The sequence below is a fragment of the Pristiophorus japonicus genome, chromosome 7 (assembly GCF_044704955.1).
Source record: "Pristiophorus japonicus isolate sPriJap1 chromosome 7, sPriJap1.hap1, whole genome shotgun sequence".
In the NCBI taxonomy this organism is placed as follows: Eukaryota; Metazoa; Chordata; class Chondrichthyes; family Pristiophoridae; genus Pristiophorus; species Pristiophorus japonicus.
The window spans coordinates 219,375,894-219,396,693 of record NC_091983.1 but is presented as its reverse complement, the minus strand read 5'-3'; the positions used below and the strand labels follow the sequence as shown (position 1 = coordinate 219,396,693).

The following is a 20,800-nucleotide window of genomic DNA, read 5'->3' as shown; positions in this document are numbered from 1 at the left end:
GTCAGCTGCCAGATATGTCCACAGAAGGTTGTGAAGCTCTGTGACCACCTCTTGCGGAACCTCAGCCTTCTTAAAACACTGATCCTAGAACATCTCAAGAGTACTGCACGTGGTAAACTCTGCTTGTGTACGGCCTCCTGCTCTGCCATCTGGGGCCTCTCCTCTGGGGAGGATCCACATTTACCATAAGCGGCCACTGCAGCCAGCACCTTTCAAGTCATCGCCTCAGGAAGACATGGTGTGCCATCACTGCCCCTATCACTTGGCACAGGTCACAGCGAGATAGAGATTTCAAAGTTCAGTTACTAGTAGTCAATCTGACAATGCAGCAGCAGTGCGACACCAACATCCTACTGTCTGTGCAAGCATCAAACGCAGCACTGACCGAGACTGCCGAGCACCGGGCTGCAACTCCCTTTAAATAACACCCCCGATTTTTTTCTCCACCTTGTGCAGTCCAACTTTTTCAGGCGTCATGGACGCCATCTGTTAAATGAGGTGGCAAAAGTGAATGTGGTGAGAAATGTGCCAAGGATGCATTGCACGCGTACTGACGTCATGATTTCCATGGCATTAGCCGTCGGTACATTAAGTTTCTACGCCCCTACAAAATGTCAACTGAATTTCACATCAGGCGTGAACAATACCGAGTGCCACTCCCAGCATCTAACACCGACGTCATCAGCATGCGTTATCAACCAAATTCCGACCCCCAAGTTCTTGCAGATCCGGGACTTCACACCTGTGGAATATTCCAGCCGCAACCTTCCTTGGAGATTGGTTCATATGACTTTCTGGTATACCAGGACGTTGGTAGTGACTGTCCAGAGATAACTGAACTTTAAAGAAAAATTTCCAGTCTACAAAATTTATATTAAATGCCCAAATTCCACTGCAGTACAATTCTAGTTATTTTCAGGGAAAAACAATACTGTAATGTCTGACTGTAGGTACAGAGATACAACTTTCGTTGGTACAACTTGCATGGGTCAGACAATGAGCGCTCTGTATACTTCAGTGTGCAACTAGCCATCCAGCTTCACATCCCACACTTCTCACCTAAGGCACTATTGGTCAGCATTTGGTTTGGGCTAAGAATCTCTATCCAGTAACCATCCGGGTCCTGAATGAAAGCGAGCCCCTTCATTTTACCTGAAGCAAGAAAAAAAAAAATCAAGCATTGGTATTCATTTTATTTCTCACCACTTCCCAACCCTTCCCTCTTGCTCAAGTCTCACCTGCAACTCACCCCACTAGGCATTATTCATGCATCAAGAACAGCATGAAATTCCAGCAGGCTAGTCACTCATAATGGGCATCACAGCCAAGCCCGATCCAGTCCTCACTTGACACACATGCACACTCAGAAGTGTTTACTGGATAGTGATCAGGAGCAGGAATGCTGACTAGTTTTACCCAGGGTGCTGAGGCCAGATCTCCAACTGAGATACCAGCTAACAGCATAGAGCAGGGATTGAACAGGCCATGGGGAAATTGCTGGAGACCTGCGTACCCCTTAAATTCAATGTGATGGTCTTCCATACACCTCAACAACTAAAAGCTATGAATGGGGAAATAATTTTTTTTGGCAACAAATTGAAATTGTGGTTACGAATGGCACTGATTTCAACAGCAATCGTCTGCATTCAGTGAAACCGTTTTGGGAGACAGCTGTCAAATAGGAACAGATGAAAACAAAAATCAGTTGATTGTTAAATGAGTTTGCAAAGGAAAAGATCTCATAGAAACATAGAAAATAGGTGCAGGAGTAGGCCATTCGGCCCTTATAGCCTGCACCGCCATTCAATGAGTTCATGGCTGAACATTCAACTTCAGTACCCCATTCCTGCTTTCTCGCCATACCCCTTGATCCCCCTAGCAGTAAGGACCTCATCTAACTCCTTTTTGAATATATTTAGTGAATTGGCCTCAACTACTTTCTGTGGTAGAGAATTCCACAGGTTCACCACTCTCTGGGTGAAGAAGTTCCTCCGCATCTCGGTCCTAAATGGCTTACCCCTTATCCTTAGACTGTGACCCCTGGTTCTGGACTTCCCCAACATTGGGAACATTCTTCCTGCATCTAACCTGTCTAACCCCATCAGAATTTTATATGTTTCTATGAGGTCCCCTCTCATTCTTCTGAACTCCAGTGAATACAAGCCCAGTTGATCCAGTCTTTCTTGATAGGTCAGTCCCGCCATCCCGGGAATCAGTCTGGTGAACCTTCGCTGCACTCCCTCAATAGCAAGAATGTCCTTCCTCAGGTTAGGAGACCAAAACTGTACACAATACTCCAGGTGTGGCCTCACCAATGCCCTGTACAACTGTAGCAACACCTCCCTGCCCCTGTACTCAAATCCCCTTGCTATGAAGGCCAACATGCCATTTGCTTTCTTAACCGCCTGCTGCACCTGCATGCCAACCTTCAATGACTGATGTACCATGACACCCAGGTCTCTTTGCACCTCCCCTTTTCCTAATCTGTCACCATTCAGATAATAGTCTGTCTCTCTGTTTTTACCACCAAAGTGGATAACCTCACATTTATCCACATTATACTTCATCTGCCATGCATTTGCCCACTCACCTAACCTATCCAAGTCGCTCTGCAGCCTCACAGCATCCTCCTCGCAGCTCACACTGCCACCCAACTTAGTGTCATCCGCAAATTTGGAGATACTACATTTAATCCCCTCATCTAAATCATTAATGTACAGTGTAAACAGCTGGGGCCCCAGCACAGAACCTTGCGGTACCCCACTAGTCACTGCCTGCCATTCTGAAAAGTACCCATTTACTCCTACTCTTTGCTTCCTGTCTGACAACCAGTTCTCAATCCATGTCAGTACACTACCCCCAATCCCATGTGCTCTAACTTTGCACATCAATCTCTTGTGTGGGACCTTGTCGAACGCCTTCTGAAAGTCCAAATATACCACATCAACTGGTTCTCCCTTATCCACTCTACTGGAAACATCCTCAAAAATTCCAGAAGATTTGTCAAGCATGATTTCCCTTTCACAAATCCATGCTGACTTGGACCTATCATGTCACCTCTTTCCAAATGCACTGCTATGACATCCTTAATAATTGATTCCATCATTTTACCCACTACCGATGTCAGGCTGACCGGTCTATAATTCCCTGTTTTCTCTCTCCCTCCTTTTTTAAAAAGTGGGGTTACATTGGCTACCCTCCACTCCATAGGAACTGATCCAGAGTCAATGGAATGTTGGAAAATGACTGTCAACGCATCCACTATTTCCAAGGCCACCTCCTTAAGTAATCTGGGATGCAGTCCATCAGGCCCTGGGGATTTATCGGCCTTCAATCCCATCAATTTCCCCAACACAATTTCCCGGCTAATAAGGATTTCCCTCAGTTCCTCCTCCTTACTAGACCCCCCGACCCCTTTTATAACCGGAAGGTTGTTCGTGTCCTCCTTCGTGAATACCGAACCAAAGTACTTGTTCAATTGGTCCGCCATTTCTTTGTTCCCCGTTATGACTTCCCCTGATTCTGACTGCAGGGGACCTACGTTTGTCTGTACTAACCTTTTTCTCTTTACATATCTATAGAAACTTTTGCAATCCGTCTTAATGTTCCCTGCAAGCTTCTTCTCATACTCCATTTTCCCTGCCCTAATCAAACCCTTTGTCCTCCTCTGCTGAGTTCTAAATTTCTCCCAGTCCCCAGGTTCGCTGCTATTTCTGGCCAATTTGTATGCCACTTCCTTGGCTTTAATACTATCCCTGATTTCCCTTGATAGCCACGGTTGAGCCACCTTCCCTTTTTTATTTCTATGCCAGACAGGAATGTACAATTGTTGTAGTTCATCCATGCGGTCTCTAAATGTCTGCCATTGCCCATCCACAGTCAACCCCTTAAGTATCATTCGCCAATCCATCTCAGCCAATTCACGCCTCATACCTTCAAAGTTAGCCTTCTTTAAGTTCTGGACCATGGTCTCTGAATTAACTGTTTCATTCTCCATCCTAATGCAGAATTCCACCATATTATGGTCACTCTTCCCCAAGGGGCCTCACACAACGAGATTGCTAATTAATCCTTTCTCATTACATAACACCCAGTCTAAGATGGCCTCCCCCCTAGTTGGTTCCTCGACATATTGGTCTAAAAAACCATCCCTTATGCACTCCAGAAAATCCTCCTCCACCGTATTGCTTCCAGTTTGGTTAGCCCAATCTATGTGCATATTAAAGTCACCCATTATAACTGCTGCACCTTTATTGCACGCACCCCTAATTTCCTGTTTGATGCCCTCCCCAACATCACTACTACTGTTTGGAGGTCTGTACACAACTCCCACTAACGTTTTTTGCCCTTTGGTGTTCTGCAGCTCTACCCATATAGATTCCACATCATCCAAGCTAATGTCCTTCCTAACTATTGCCTTAATCTCCTCCTTAACCAGCAATGCTACCCCACCTCCTTTTCCTTTTATTCTATCCTTCCTGAATGTTGAATACCCCTGGATGTTGAGTTCCCAGCCCTGCTCATCCTGGAGCCACGTCTCCGTAATCCCAATCACATCATATCACTTGAAGATTTGTCTAATCGCTTAAAACAAACGAATATTAGCAAATGCAATGGGTTACTCACCATCATCTGGCTTTTTTACAAACTTTACTCCCAGCTCCTCAAATCGTTTGCTCGCTGCGTAAACATCAGGGACAGCAATGCCCAGGTGACCTGCGGTTGAGTATTAGATGCAGGTGAAAATTCAAGACAATGACCATTAGACTACTTGAACATTCCATTAAGAATAGCACAGTACTTCGGAGGGACAATCCACCTTCTCCAAGGTCCGGCTCTAAGCTATAGAGCAGTAACCAGCGCACATTTCAGTTAGAAGCCACTTCCTGGTTAAAAGCCACCTCCTAGCAACTGGTTCACAGCAACTTCGGCATAAACCCAGGAGCAGCTCATCTGTCCTGTGAACTGGTGCGATATTCAACATTGAAGATAATCATACATATATAGATTGCCAGGAATGGGAGAGCTGAGGAATGTACATATATAAAAATAAAAATATATATGGTCTTGTATTCTGAAGGGTTCCTTCAGTTCTGTCGAAAGCTTAGTTCCATTTATTCTAGATGTTCTCAATCTATGCTGAATCAATCTCAGTCAAAGTGACAGTGGTGGCATAGCATTCACCTCAGCATCCTTTGCCTATGAAACAGATAGTATGGGGAGGAGAAAGAAATTAAACAGGCTTCCCACTGCTGATCGCTATCTAACCTTGGTAGACTACTCAACTATGGCAGGCAGCACAGCCAAACCTAAAGATGACAAACACACACACACTGAATAGGAATCTGGAGCAAGGACCCTAGCTGGTTTCCTCCCTGCCTCCAAAAGCCATACACCCTTCACTGCTTTCCTAGTCGGAGACAAATTAACATTTTGTTGGCCCAACTGGGAAATGCCACCACAGCAAAGCAGGAATTGAAGCTGGACAGTGATCCATCACAAAAATTTTCAAACAAAAACAATTGAACCAAAATGACGAGACAAACTTACCAAATCCTCTAGGATCGGAGTTCCCATTATGATAGGCCTGGTTTTCATCATTTTCAGTGCCCCAGTTGCTGCAAAGTACAGACAAGGATATTGAGGGTTCAGATAATACAACACATCACTATACCATTCAAATCCCATATGCCCTAACCCCAGCTGTGTAACCTTCACCACCCCATGTCCCAGACAGTGCATCCACTTCCCCATCCCTGCTGCTCCTCCACTGGTTGCAGAGCATTCAGCCATCTGGACCCTATTCTCTGGAACTCCTTCCCTAAACCTCTTGGCTTTTACTTCTCTCCCTGCTTTTAAAAGTCTTCTCAAAACCGAATTTTAATTCAACCACAACAACAACTAGTATTTATATAAGAACATAAGAATTAGGAACAGGAGTAGGCCATCTAGCCCCTCAAGCCTGCTCCGCCATTCAACAAGATCATGGCTGATCTGGCCGTGGACTCAGCTCCACTTACCCGCCCACTCCCCGTAACCCTTAATTCCCTTATTGGTTAAAAATCTGTGACTTGAATACATTTAATGAGCTAGCCTCAACTGCTTCCTTGGGCAGAGAATTCCACAGATTCACAACCCTCTGGGAGAAGAAATTCCTTCTCAACTCGGTTTTAAATTGGTTCCCCTGTATTTTGAGGCTGTGCCCCCTAGTTCTAGTTTCCTCGACCAGTGGAAACAACCTCTGTGCCTCTATCTTGTCTATCCCTTTCATTATTTTAAATGTTTCTATAAGATCACCCCTCATCCTTCTGAACTCCAACGAGTAAAGACCCAGTCTACTCAATCTATCATCATAAGGTAACCCCCTCATCTCCAGAATCAGCCTAGTAAATCGTCTCTGTACCCCCTCCAAAGCTAGTATATCCTTCTTTAAGTAAGGTGACCAAAACTGCATGCAGTACTCTAGGTGCGGCCTCACCAATACCCTGTATAGTTGCCTTTAACAAAGAAAAATGTCCCAAGGCACTTCACAGGAGGTATAATCAAAAAACAAGCAGCTGAGCCAAAGAAGTAGATATTAGTAGTGGTGACCAAAGCCTAGTCTGAGAGGTAGGTTTTAAAGGAGCGTCTTAAAAAAAGGGGAGGGGATTGAGAGGGGGAATTCAGCTCTCATAAATCCTAAATTCATCCAGTAACATCCACCATCTTCAGGATAGTTTATCACATTAAAAAAGGAATTATAAAAAATGCATGATGTATTGTATCTGGATGCACTTGACAGATACGGATGTGAAACACTGCCGTCCTTGTGATGGTTCTCCCACAATAGTGTTGGATCAATATCTTGGAATTCCTGACCCAACGACAATAAAAGGACCACACAAAATGACAGTCTGGGGTATGAAGCTGTAATTCTGAGTTAGAGGCATGGCAGGAGCAAGGGATAATGAGAACAGGTTGGAGGCTGCAGGAAATGAGTCATAATCCCGAGCAGAGGGTGTGGGGAAGAAATGCTAATCCCGAGTTGGAGGACTAGAGGGTGTGGGAGGAAGAGCAGTAATCCCGAGTTGGAGGTGCATGGGGTGATCTGCCTGCTTGTTCTGCTCTCACAAGAAGGTCGCTCTCAGCCTGTAAGGTCACCCCAGTTCTTACTTACATTAACAGGTTGGACTAGCCCTTCATGAAGAGGAACATAACACAGCCAAAAAGATTAAAACTACTGTGGGACTTTTGCCAGTCTGAGGAAGTGATGCAGAAGCTGTTTCCTCAAGTCTCGCGTATACAGCCAGGTGTGGGCTCACTTTCTGGAGGACCACCCTCCTCACAGCTCCAAATGACAGAAATTGCACCATCAATTGATCCAGGACACCTCAGCCTCCCACTATCCATACTAACACCCCAAAAGACAGCACAATCCTAGGCAGTCCCTCGAAATCAAAGAAGACTTGCTTCACTTTAAAAAGGGGAGTTCTCAGGTGACTAAACTGTCCAATACAGGAATTACAGTCTCTGTCACAGGTGGGACAGACAGTCATTGAAGGAAAGGGTGGGTGGGGAGTCTGGTTTGCCCAACGCTCCTTCTGCGCTTGCTTTCTGCATGCTCTCGGCAACGAGGCCCAGCACCCTCCCAGATGCTCTTCCTCCACTTAGGGTGGTCGTTGGCCAGGGACTCCCAGGTGTCAGTGGGGATGTTGCATTTCATCAAGGAGGCTTTGAGGGTGTCCTTGAAACGTTTCCTCTGCCCACCTGGGGCTCTCTTGCGGTGTAGGTGTTCCAAGTAGAGCGCTTGCTTTGGGAGTCTTGCGTCAAACATGCGAACAATGTGGCCCAACGGAGCTGGTGGAGTGTGGTCAGTGCTTCAATGCTGGGGATATTGGCCTGATCGAGAACACTGACGTTGGTGAGTCTGTCCTCCCAGGGGATTTGCAGGATCTTGCGGAGACATCGTTGGTGGTATTTCTCCAGCGATTTGAGGTGTCTACTGTATATGGTCCACTTCTGAGCCACACAGAAGGGCGGGTATCACTACAGTCCTGTCGACCATAAGCTTGGTGCCAAATTTGAGGGCCTGATCTTCGAACACTCTTCCTGAGGCAGCCAAAGGCTGCGCTAGCGTACTGGAGGCAGTGTTGAACCTAGTCATCGATGTCTGCCCTTGCTGATAATAGGCTCCTGAGGTATGTAAAGTGGTCCATGTTGCCCAGGGCCACGCCGTGGATCTTGATGACTGGGGGGGGGGGGGGGGTGGGAGGGGGGAGCAGTGCTGTGTGGCGGGGTCAGGTTTTTGGAGGATCTTTGTCTTGCGGATGTTTAGTGTAAGATGCATGCTTTCGTATGCCTCAGTGAAGATGTTGACTATGACTTAGAGTTCAGCCTCAGAATGTGCGCAGACGCAGGTGTTGTCCGCGTACAGTAGCTCGACGACAAAGGATGGGACGGTCTTGGATCTGGCCTGGAGGCGACGACGGTTGAACAGGTTCTCACTGGTTCTGTAGTTCACTTCCAGCGGGTAGCTTGAGGAGTGAGGTAGAGCATTGCAGCGAGGAAGATCGAGAAGCGGATTGGCATGATGACGCAGCCCTGCTTGACCCCGGTCCGGACAGACGTGATGGATCCGTTGGTCAGGATCACGGCCTGCATGTTGTCGTGGAACAGGCGGAGGATGGTGACAAACTTTTGGGAGCAGCTGAAATGGAGGAGGACGCTCCATAGTCCCTCGCGGTTAACGGTGTCAAAGGCCTCTAAGGTCAAAGGCGGCCATGTACAAGGGTTGGCGCTGTTCCCTGCATTTCTCTTGCAGTTGTCACGCCATAAAGATCATGTCTGTTGTACCCCGTAGTGGACGGAATCCGCACGGAGACTCCAGGAGAAGCTCCTCAGCCACAGGGAGAAGCCGGGTGAGGAGGATTCTAGCAATGACTTTCCCAGCGACTGATTAACGGAGATTCCTCTGCAGTTGCCACAGTCGGACTTGTCCCCTTTTTTTAAAAAAAAAATGGTCACAATTACGGCATCTCAGATCTCCTGGCATGTTCTCCTCCTTCCAATGAGAGGTGCCATGCATTCGTGCCTCTCCGCCATACTTTAGTGCCTCACCGGAGATTCCATCCGCTCCCGATGCCTTGTTATTCTTGAGCTAACGGATGGCCTTTTCTACCTCGTGCAGGGTTGGGGTCTTGCCGAGATGGTGGCAGGTAACATGCTATGGGATGGAGTCGAGGACACTCGTGGCAAAGGCAGAGTCTCGCTTAGAGATCTTCGAAGTGCTCCTTCCAGCGGGTCCTGACTGCCTCAGTGTTCTTGATGAGTGTCTCTCCATTCTTGGCCAGCACTGGGGTGGGGCCTTGGGTGCTTGAGCCGTAGGTGGACTTGACTGCAGTGAAGAATCCTCGCACATCATGGTTGTCGGCCAGCTGCTGAATCTCCTGCGCTTTTTCCACCCGCCATCTGTTCTTTAGGTCGTGGATTTTTTATTGGACCGTGGCCTTAAGCCATCCGTAAAGCTGCTTTGCTGCTCCCAATTTGCCCTGCACTTGCGATTTATTAGCTCTTGGATCTCCTGGTCACTCATCAAACCAGTCCTCCTGCTGTTTCCTGGTTGAGTGACCGAGCGTCTCTTCGCAGGCACTGGTTATGGTGGCCTGGAGGGAAAACCAAGCGCTGTGGGCATTCACCCTGTCCTCGCCGCACAGCACTGCCCCCCAGTCATCAAGATCCACAGCACGACCCTCGACAACATGGACCATTTCCCATACCTCGGGAGCCTCTGAACAAAAGCAGACTTTGATGAGGAGATTCAACTCTGCCTCCAGTGCAGCCTTCGGCCGCCTGAGGAAAAGAGTGTTCGAAGACCAGGCCCTCAAATCTACCACCAAGCTCATGGTCTACAGGGCTGTAGTAATACCCACCCTCCTATATGGCTCAGAGGCATGGACCATGTACAGTAGACACCTCAAGTCGCTGGAGATATATCACCAACGATATACCACCAACGATGTCTCCGCAAGATCCTACAAATCCCGAGAGGACAGGCGCACCAACATCAGCATCCTCTTCCAGGCTAGCATCCCCAGTATTGAAGCACTGATCACACTATCAGCTCCGCTGGGCAGGCCACATAGTTCACATGCCAGACTTGAGACTCCCAAAGCAAGTGCTCTATGCGAAGCTCCTTCACAGCAAGCGAGCCAAAAGTGGCAGTGGAAACGTTACAAGGACACCCTCAAAGCTTCCCTGATAAAGTGCGACATCCCCACTAACACCTGGGAGGCCCTGGCCAAAGACCGCCCTAAGTGGAGAAAGTGCATCTGGGAGGGCGCTGAGCACTTCAAGTCTCAACGCCAAGAGCGTGCAGAAATCAAGCACAGACAGCGGAAAGAGCATGCGGCAAACCAGTCCCACCCACCCCTTCCCTCAACGACTATCTGTCCCACCTGTGACAGAGTCTGTGGCTCTCGTATTGGACTGTTCAGCCACCAAAGAACTCACTTCAGGAGTGGAAGCAAGTCTTCCTCGATTCCGAGGGACTGCATATGATGATGATATTGATGTTGATGACAGAGCGGATTAGGCGGTGGTCTGTCCAGCAGTTGTCAGCACAATACCTAAACCCTGACCACATTGTGCTGAGGCCCCTGACTCACCCCATTGCCCAACATGGAACACCCTCAAAACCGAATGCTAGCTAACTGTACTGGATTCCAGAAGACCCCAATATGTGCGTGGATGACACCCAGTTCTACCTCACCACCACCTCTCTTGACCCCTCCACTGTCTGATTTATCACACTGCTTCCAGTACAGAAATTTCCTCCAATTAAATATTGGCAAGACCAAAGACACAAACTCCATTCCCTAGCCTCAATTCCATCCCAATCTCTGGCCACTCTGAGGCTGAACCAGACCATTTACAACCTTACCGTCTGATTACATAAGAAATAGGAACAGGAGTAGGCCACATGGCCCCTGGAGTCTGCTCTGCCAATCAATAAGATCATGGCTGATCCGATCAGGGACTCAGCTCCACTTCCCTGCCTGCTCCCCATAACCTCTTATCGTTTAAGAAACTGTCTATTTCTGTCTTAAATTTATTCAATGTCCCAGCTTCCACCTCTCTAAGGCAGCAAATTCCACAGATCCACAACCCTCATCTCAGTTTTAAATGGGCGGCCCCTTATTCTAAGATCATGCCCTCTAGTTCTAGTCTCCCCTATCAGTGGAAATATCCTCTCTGCATCCACCTTGTCAAGCCCCCTTATAATCTTATACGTTTCGATAAGATCACCTCTCATTCTTCTGAATTCCAATGAGTAGAAGCCCAACCTACTCAACCTTTCCTCATAAGTCAACCCCCTCATCTCCTGAATCAACCAAGTGAACCTTCTCCGAACTGCCTCCAAAGCAAGTATATCCTTTCGTAAATATGGAAACCAAAACTGCACGCAATATTCCAGGTGTGGCCTCACCAATACCCTGTACAGCTGTAGCAAGACTTCCCCTGCTTTTATACTCCACCCCCTTTGCAATAAAGGCCAAGATACCATTGGCCTTCCTGATCACTTGCTGTACCTGAACACTATCCTTTTGTGTTTCATGCACAAGTACCCCTAGGTCCCGCTGTACTTTGCAATCTTTCTCCATTTAAATAATAACTTGCTCTTTGATTTTTTTTTTGCCAAAGTGCATGACCTCACACTTTCCAACATTATACTCGATCTGCCAAATGTTTGCCCACTCACTTAGCCTGTATGTCCTTTTGCAGATTTTTTGAGTCCTCACCCATTGCTTTTCCTCCCATCTTTGTATCATCAGCAAACTTGGCTAAGTTACACTCGATCCCTTCTTCCAAGTCGTTAATATAGACTGTAAATAGTTGGGGTCCCAGCACTGATCCCTGAGTGGAGCTTCTGATCGCATATCGTCTCCATCACCAAGAACGCCTACTTCCACCTCCATAACATCGCCCATCTCCGCCCCTGCCTCCGCTCATCTGCTACTGGAGTCCTCATCCATGCATTTTTTAGCTCTAGACTCAACTATTGCAATGCTCTCCTAGCTGGCTTCCCACCTTGCACCCTCTAAATTGCTACCCGTATCCTAACTTGCGCTAAGTCTTGTTCACCCATTACCCCTGTGCTCGCTGACTTACATGGACTCAAGGTCTGGCAAAGCCTGAATTTTAAAAGTCTCATCCTTGTTTTCAAATCCCTCCATAGCCTCACCCCTCCTTTTCTCCATAACCTCCTCCAGCACTGCCTGTTGTGCATATATATTTTCTTTCTCTCGCTCTCTTAAAACCTACCTCTGACTAAGCCTTCTGTAATATCTAGTTATGTGGCTCGGTGTCAGATTTTGTTTGATAATGCTCCTGTGAAGCACCTTGGGACGTTTTACTATACTAAAGGCACTATCTAAGTGCAAGTTGTTAAGTTGCTGTTGTATGTCGCTCTGTGTCATGTATTCTACACATACGTAACATGCCACAACCATAGAATGTGTACTTTATAAAATGTCTTAAAGATGGACAAGAAAGGAAAGAACTTACATATATAAATATATATAGAGCACCTTCACAGACAGTGAATTACTTTTTACAGTGTAATCACTTATTATGCAGATAAACATGGTCACTTGTGTGATGCTTCCAGTCAGTAACAGTGGAATGAAAGCCCAGTAATATTCAGCATTCAGGACAGGCAGCACAATCTGTCTCAGCCGACTTCCTCAATACCATACTCACTGCGTCAGCTCGATGGTGGCTCTCCTGGAGAAGGTCCAGGCTGTATGCTCATTCTTATCGGCTGGGATTTCCTTTTTGTCCTCATAGCCCAAAAAGTAGAGTGTGAATTTCATAGAGGGAAAGTCAAATTTCTGTAGCAGCCTGTGAACAAGGTAGAGAAGAGCCATCAGAGAGGAATACAGAAAGAGGGAGAGAGGTAGTGGGTGAGAGGAAGCGAATGGGCAGTAGGATTATGGGTGGCAGGCTTAGGTAGGTCCATCGAGTGCATGAATGAGAGGGAGGGAATAGACGATGGGATAAAGAAGGTCCATAGTTTCACACAGCCAACAACAACCCAAAGCTAAATGCACCGGATTTAATATTTTACTTTTTCTCTTTTCTCCCCCGTTTTGAAAGTGGGTCTTCTCCCCTGCTGGCATTCTTCCTGGGCCCAGTAAACGCGCACTTCATCAGCACAATTCCAACAGCGATGCCATCACACACACCTTGATTAGCTCTAGTGGTACCATGGCACTAGTTGTTTGCACATGTACAGGAACCAAGCTGCTGCAGCCAGTCTGCACATGTGCCAAATACAGGGAACCACTTTGCAGATGGTTCAGGGGGAGATAGGATGCACTACAAGGATGTGACTACAGGAGAGCAGAGCACACTTTCTCACCTGCACTATAAAAGCAGCTTGTATACTATTCTGGCCCCTCATTTCACTCCCCTCCCCCTTCTGTTTTACTTGCACATCTATTTCTTCAATTTAAGATGTGCCTATACGCACAAACAGCCTAAACACACAGCCCCAGATAAAGATCTTGCATCTCTACTGGCCGTTTACTTTTTTTTTTAATTTGCTTGGCTGTGATTTTTGTGGCAACTTTGTTCACCGTTTTCAGCCAGCAGGGATCGTCAGACAAGCCCAGGCCTCAATTACAACTGGCAACGCGTTTCCACTGGTTAAATACAGGAAGCACTTACATTTAATTTTCTACAAGATTAGATTTGATTTGGAGGAAATATGGATTAGCCTAACCTCGGTGGTGGGAAAATTATTGGAAAACATCCTGAGGTACAGGATAAATCTTCATTTGGAAAGACATGAATTAATCAAGGTCAGTCAACGTGGATTTAAGGGAAGGTCGTGTCTGACTAACTTCACTGAATTTTGAGAGGAGGTAACAAGGAGAGCTGATGAGGGCAGTGCATATGATGTAGTGTACATGGATTTTGCTTTTGAGAAGGTCCCAAATGGCAGACTAGTCACAAAAATAAAAGCCCATGGGATCCAGGGCAAAGTGGCAAGTTGGATCCAAAATTGGCTCAGAGGCAGGAAGCAAAGAGTAATTGGTTGTTTTTGTGACTTGAAGGCTGTATCCATGGGGTTCCATAGGGCTCAGTGCTGGGTCCCTTGCTTCTTGTGGTACAGGTGCAGCGCCCAAAATCCAGAACCCTCAGGACAGAGGCCATTCTGGATTCCAGGCTTTTCCGGACTTTCGATTTGCTTACTGACGTCACGAATCCGTAAACATCGAGCCCAGGTTCGGGTATTTCAGATCAGAAAGGGGGAGGATTCCCACCGAGGAGCTGTTTGGGCCATACAGCCCCGCCAAGGATGTGGTCGGGCGGGGCCCGCTGAGGTATTCGGGCAGGCCAGATCGCCGAGGATATGGTCGGGCGGGGCCCACTGAGGAGGTAGTCGGGCGGGCTGGCAAGGAGGCCCCGAGGTAAGGACAGCGGCGGTGAGGCAAGGCCCGAGGTCGGCAGGGTCATCGAGTCCAGATAATTTTACAGATTCCGGATGACCCTGCCACCGATCGGTCCAGTTTCTGGAACTCCGGATTCTCGACGCTGCACCTGTATATATCAATGACTTGGACTTAAATGTTGGGGGTATGATTAACAAGTTTGCAGATGACACTATTATAGGCTGTGCAGTTGATACTGAAGAAGAAAGCTGCGGACTGCAGGAAGATATCAATGTACTGGTCAGGTGGGCAGAACATGGGCAAATGGAATTTAATCTGGATAAGTGTAAGGTAATGCATTTGGGGAGGAATCATCATCATCATAGGCGGTCCCTCGAGCGAGGATGACTTGCTTCCAGAAGAGTTCACAGATGTTTCAATGAAGGACCCAATGTTCCAGTCCTGAACTCCAATTGAGGGAGTGGATTTTTTTTTAAACATGTGGTGACCATTGCACATCAGCCACTACACGGGCTTGAGGCCTTTATCCAGTGGCAAGGGCTGAACCAGAACAACTAGAGACCTGCTCTGCTGCACATACCTAGTGCGCACACATATCGCAGTGTGGGCTGGCCTATGCTGCCCCAGGGCCCTCGGCTCTTCTGGGTCCCGTACCCTCATTCGCCACACCTTCGCCCACGATGTTCCAGGGCCTGGTGCTCCAGCTCCATTTATAGCCCCGACCTGCGGTGGTCTCACACAGGTCGAGGTGGCCCACAATGTTCCAGGGCCTGGTGCTCCAGCTCCATTTATAGCCCTGACCTGCAGTGGTCTCACACAGGTCGAGGTGGCCCATGATGTTATAAATAGAGTGAAATGCTATAGCCCCAGTACAGATCTCTGGTGACACCACTAGCCGCATTCTGCCAATTTGAGTACATATCTATTATCGCTACTCTCTGTCTCCTACCTCCTAACTATTTCCTGATCCAAGCCAATAGGTTGCCTCCAATTCCATGCACTCATTTTTGTTAACAGTCTCTTAGGTATAACCTTGTCAAATGCCTTCTGGAAGTACAGATAAATAACATCCATAGACACTCTTATTTACCATATTAGTTATCTCCTCAAAAAATTCAACTTGGTTTGTTAGACATGACTTACCCATTACAAATCCACGCTGCCTCTCACTGATCAGCTCATATTTGTCCAAATGCTCACTCACTAGTAACTTCCCCACAACTGATAGAAACATAGAAAATAGGTGCTAGAGTAAGCTATTCAGCCCTTCAAGCCTGCACCACCATTCAATATGATCATGCAACCTCAGTACCCCTTTCCCACTTTCTCTCCATATCCCTTGATCCCTTTAGTCGTAAGAGCCACATCTAACTCCCTTTTGAATATATCTAACGGACTGGCCTCAACAACTTTGTGGTAGAGCATTCCACAGGTTCACAATTAGAATATTAGACGTTAGACTAGTCAAACTAATAAATCCAAGGATCCATGGGGAGGAATAACAAGGCAGGGGAATACACAATAAATGGTACGACACTGAAAAATGTAGAGGAACAAAGGAACCTTGGAGTGCAGGTCCACAGATCGCTGAAGGTAGCAGTCCAGGTAGATAAAGTAGTTAAGGCAGCATATGGAATACTTGCCTTTATAAGTCGAGGCATGGAATACAAGAGCAAGGTTGTGTATGAACTGTATAAAACACTGGTTAGGCCACAGCTGGAGTGCTATACGCAGTTCTGCTCACCACATTACAGGAAAGATGTGATTGCACTGGAAAGGGTACAAAGGACATTTACAAGAATGTTGTCTGGACTGGAGAATTTTGGCTATAAAAAGGAAAGATTGGAGATGCTGGGTCTGTTTTCTTTGGAACAGAGGAGGCTAAGGGGAGACCTGATTGAGATGTGTAAAATTATGAGGGGTCTGGATAGAGTGGATAGGAAGGACCTGTTTCCATTGGCAGAGGGGTCAACAACCAGGGGACATAGATTTAAAGTAACTGGAGAGAGATTTAGAGGAGATAGGAGGGGAAATGTCTTCACCCAGAGGATGGTGGGGGTCTGGAACTCACTGCCTGAAAGGGTGGTAGAGGCAGAAACCCTCACCACATTTAAAAAATACTTGGATGTGCACTTAAAGTGCCGTAACCTACAGGGCTATGTACCAAGAGCTGGAAAGTGGGATTAGGCTGGATAGCTCTTGGTCAGTCGGCGCAGACACGATGGATCGAAATGGCCTCCTTCTGTGCTGTAAATTTCTATGATTCTATGAAAACAAAATGCGAGTCAATACCAGGCAAAATCTAACATCTGAACTTGGACTAACCACCAAACCACTGACAGATAATGATTTATTTAAAGTATTGTCCAGGACCCGGAGGCTTCCATAAATATACAATAGCTTGCAATTACTTTGTGTCTTTTGCATGGTAAAACATCCCAAAGTGCTTCAATAGGTGGGGGGTGGAGGCAGTGGCAACACTGAGTGGGATCAGAAGAATTAGGGGAAGCAATTGAGCAAAGACATGGCTGAAGAGATGGTCTTGGGGAGGCTTTGGAATATTGGAAGATGAGGTGAGGCTGAGGAGTTTAAGGAGGAAGTTCCAGAGTGCATGGTTGTGATGCCTGCAGTTTCTGCCAATGTTGATGGAGAAGCAGGGGCACACACAGCAGGCTGGATAACAACAGAATGTGGCCTGTAATGTTGGAGGAGGTTCGAGTGTGGGACAAGACAATGGAGGAATTTGTGAACTGATTTGAAGTCAATAAATTGGGAACACGGTATGAATGGGCAACAGGTGCCTTGGACTATATTGGGCAGTAGAGTTCTGGATAGTAAATGGGGGCTTGCATAATACTGGGGAAGAGAACAGAATGACTTGGGTAGAAGACTATGAGAAACAATGGAACTGTTGAGCAGGAGAGTTAGAATGGGTGATGGTCAGGGAGTACATAGCGACAGTTTTTGCAAGGACAATGGGCAAGGATGGAGTGTTTAGCAGCCAGGGATACATACATACTAAGGGACAGAGACCTTAGAGGTCAAAGGCTGGGGGGGTGGAGGGGACTATGGGTGTGGGTGGTGAACAAGATGAAATTGCAACCCAAACTGTACCAAGCTGGTGAGTTAGGAAAAGTTAATCTGCAATATTAACAGAAGTGTAGACTGCATTTCTGACATGCACTTACTTGCAAGTACTATTTGAGTCAGAATGCAAGCTCCATAGACTTGAATAGCACTCCATGGAGCTCTGTTTCATTTAAGAACAGCAGGATACATTAAACCAACCGAAATCCTGGAAACTGCAAAGCTTCCAGAATCCATCTGATTTAGCGAGAGAGAAAACACAAAAGCAGAAAATGCTGGAACCATACATCAGTTCAGTCAACACCTAAATGAGAAAGCAAGGTGATCATTTCAGGTCTAACCTTTCATTGAAGATCTGGATTAATGAAGGCTTGCACCCCAGAAAGTAACCTGACTTTCAGATGCTGACCAAATGGTTTCTGTTTGCATCATTTTGTTTTTAAGTCTGTAGGCTTTTCCATACATGGTTTCCATTCATATCTCTACAAATGATCACTCACTTTCTGTTCTCTTTTTATTTAAGAATTTAAAAAATAAGTTTCTTACGTCATTCCAATGATTCTGGTGTAAAAGTCCAGAGATTTTTTGGGATCTTTCACTCTCAACATCGTCTGTTGCATCACAAAATCCTGAAAGACAGGGACTGGTATGAACATTGGAAAATAAATGTGCTCCGGTTAAGAATTGTATTCATAACATAACATTTAGGGGGGAAAAAAAACAAGTTACCTGTAATTTATTTGTTTAATTTGTTGTCCCTCACCTTCTCCCCTGAAGGTAGCAACCTATACACAAAGAGCTATTCAATTGGGGCATTCAGCCCCTTCAAGCATATCTCGCCATTCAGTTAGATCATGGCTGGTCTATACATCAACTCCATTTACCCACTTTTGCTCCATATCCCTAGCTACCCTTACCCAATTAAAAAAAAACAGATTTTCAACTGACCCAGCATTCATAGCCTTTTGAGGGAAGAGTGTTCCACATTTCCACTACACTTTGTGCTTTCAATCCTAAATGGCCTAGCTCTAATTTTAAGATTGTTCTGGAATCTGCACTCGAGGAAATAGCTTTTCTGTATCAACCCTAACCTCAATTCGATCACATAGAAACATAGAACATAGAAAATAGGTGCAGGAGTAGGCCATTCGAGCCTGCACCACCATTCAATAAGATCATGGCTGATCATTCCCTCAGTACCCCTTTCCTGCTTTCTCCCCATACCCCTTGGTCCCCTTAGCCGTAAGGGCCATAACTAACTCCCTCTTGAATATATCCAATGAACTGGCATCAACAACTCTCTGTGGCAGGGAATTCCACAGGTTAACAACTCTGAGTGAAGAAGTTTCTCCTCATCTCAGTCCTAAATGGCCTACCCCTTATCCTAAGACTGTGTCCCCTGGTTCTGGACTTCCCCAATTTCAGGAACATTCTACCCACATTTAACCTGTCCCATCCCGTCAGAATCTTATGTTTCTATGAGATCCCCTCTCATCCTTCTAAACTCCAATGTATAAAGGCCCAGTTGATCCAGTCTCTCCTTATAGGTCAGTCCTGCCATCCTGGGAATCAGTATGGTGAACCTTCGCTGCACTCCCTCAATAGCAAGAACGTCCTTCCTCAGATTAAGAGACCAAAACTGAACACAATATTCCAGGTGAGGCCTCACCAAGGCCCTGTACAACTGCAGTAAGACCTCCCTGCTCCTATACTCAAATCCCCTAGCTATGAAGGCCAACATACCATTTGCCTTCTTCACCGCCTGCTGTACCTGTATGCCAACTTTCAAAGACTGATGAACCATGACACCCAGGTCTCATTGCACCTCCCCTTTTCCTAATCTGCCACTATTCAGATAATATTCTGTCTTTACGTTTTTGCCCCCAAAGTGGATAACCTTACATTTATCCACATTATACTGCATCTGCCATGCATTTGCCCATTCACCTAACCTGTCCAAGTCACCCTGCAGCCTCTTAGTGTCCTCCTCACAGCTCACATCACCACCCAGTTTAGTGTCAGCTGCAAACTTGGAGATATTACACTCAATTCCTTCATCCAAATCATTGATGTATATTGTAAAGAGCTGGGGTCCCAGCACTGAGCCCTGCAACACTCCACTAGTCACAGCCTGCCATTCTGAAAAGGATCCGTTTATCCCGACTCTCTGCTTCCTGTCTGCCAACCAGTTCTCTATCCACGTCTGTACATTACCCCCAATACCATGTGCTTTGATTTTGCACCCCCCCTCCTCCCCTCAACTTTCTAAACTCAAGGGAATACAGTCTGTTTCTGCAACTTATCTTCATATTTTAATCCTTTAAGTCCTGGTATCATTCTGGTGCTTATGCACTATAGTCCCCCCAAGGCCAAAGTATCCTTCCAGAGTACAGTGCCCATATATGAACGCAGTACTCCAGATGGGCTCTGACCAAAGCTCTGTACAAGTGAAGCATAACTGGCTCACTTTTGTATTCCAACCTATACCTCTGCCCCAGATTTGTGTACACCCAAATGCACACCCAAATCCCTTTGCTCCTCCACAGCTCCTATTCTTGCACCGGCCGGTGCAATGTGATCTCAACCGCCCTACAATGCCCCAACCCCCCCAACATTCGTGTCAATCAACCAGTCAGTCGGTCGGTCAATCTACCACCATGGGGCCTTGAGCTTCCCAATGGATCCGCCCGGGCCGGACTCCACCCCGAGCCCCGAGCATCCAACCGCTCCCGCTCTTGACAGCTGGTCTCCCGCCGCCTAACCTTGGTTTCGGGTTCTGGGTCGGAACAAGCAGCTTGAGCCTGCTCGTCGGTGAGTCCTCTCGGCTCCTGAGTCATTGCAGCCGCTGTGAGAGAGCAGAGTGAGTGCAGTGACAGCGCAGGACACAGGCTGAGGCGATGCCGCTCCTCGAAAGGAAACCCCAGATCGTCCAATCATACAATGAACCAACGAGCGCTATCCGCCCCTTACATTGAACGCCCAATAGGAATACAGAAGGTGCATAAAGAGGGCGGGGATTGTTGCCGTACAACCAATTAGAAGGCAGGCGAGTGGAAGAGCCCCACCCCGCAGCCCAAATGTCGATCAATCACAAGTCCAGGTCGATGCTGCCGGAACATGCCTGGTTCCGACTATCTGCCCACCTCTAACAGACTCTGTGGCTCTCGTATCGGACTGTTCAGCCACCAAAGAACTCACTTCAGGAGTGGAGGCCAGTCTTCCTAGATTCCGAGGGACTGCCTGTGATGATGAGGTTTCGCCGTGCGGGGACCAGCAGC

At 46.9% G+C, this 20,800-nt stretch overlaps 1 protein-coding gene across 1 annotated transcript; it reads right to left on the bottom strand.

Annotated features, from left to right (window-relative positions):
- Positions 1-852: 852 nt before the first annotated feature.
- glo1 (glyoxalase 1) lies at positions 853-20,427 on the bottom strand. The gene is made up of 6 exons (XM_070885827.1): positions 20,285-20,427; positions 18,069-18,151; positions 12,739-12,879; positions 5,551-5,618; positions 4,627-4,716; positions 853-1,152 (listed from the first exon to the last, which is right to left on the bottom strand). Exons 1-6 carry the CDS (start codon positions 20,357-20,359, stop codon positions 1,040-1,042), a joined length of 570 nt encoding a protein of 189 aa, XP_070741928.1. The 5' UTR covers positions 20,360-20,427; the 3' UTR covers positions 853-1,039.
- Positions 20,428-20,800: the final 373 nt, after the last annotated feature.

Coding starts and splice junctions, on each gene's coding strand:
- glo1 (XM_070885827.1), bottom strand. CDS start 20,359: ATGACTCAGGAGCCGAGAGGACTCACCGACGAGCAGGCTCAAGCTGCT. Junction 18,152..20,284: donor ACCCAGAACCCGAAACCAAG/GTTAGGCGGCGG, acceptor CCTGTCTTTCAG/GATTTTGTGATGCAACAGAC. Junction 1,153..4,626: donor TGTAAAAAAGCCAGATGATG/GTGAGTAACCCA, acceptor TTCTTGCTTCAG/GTAAAATGAAGGGGCTCGCT.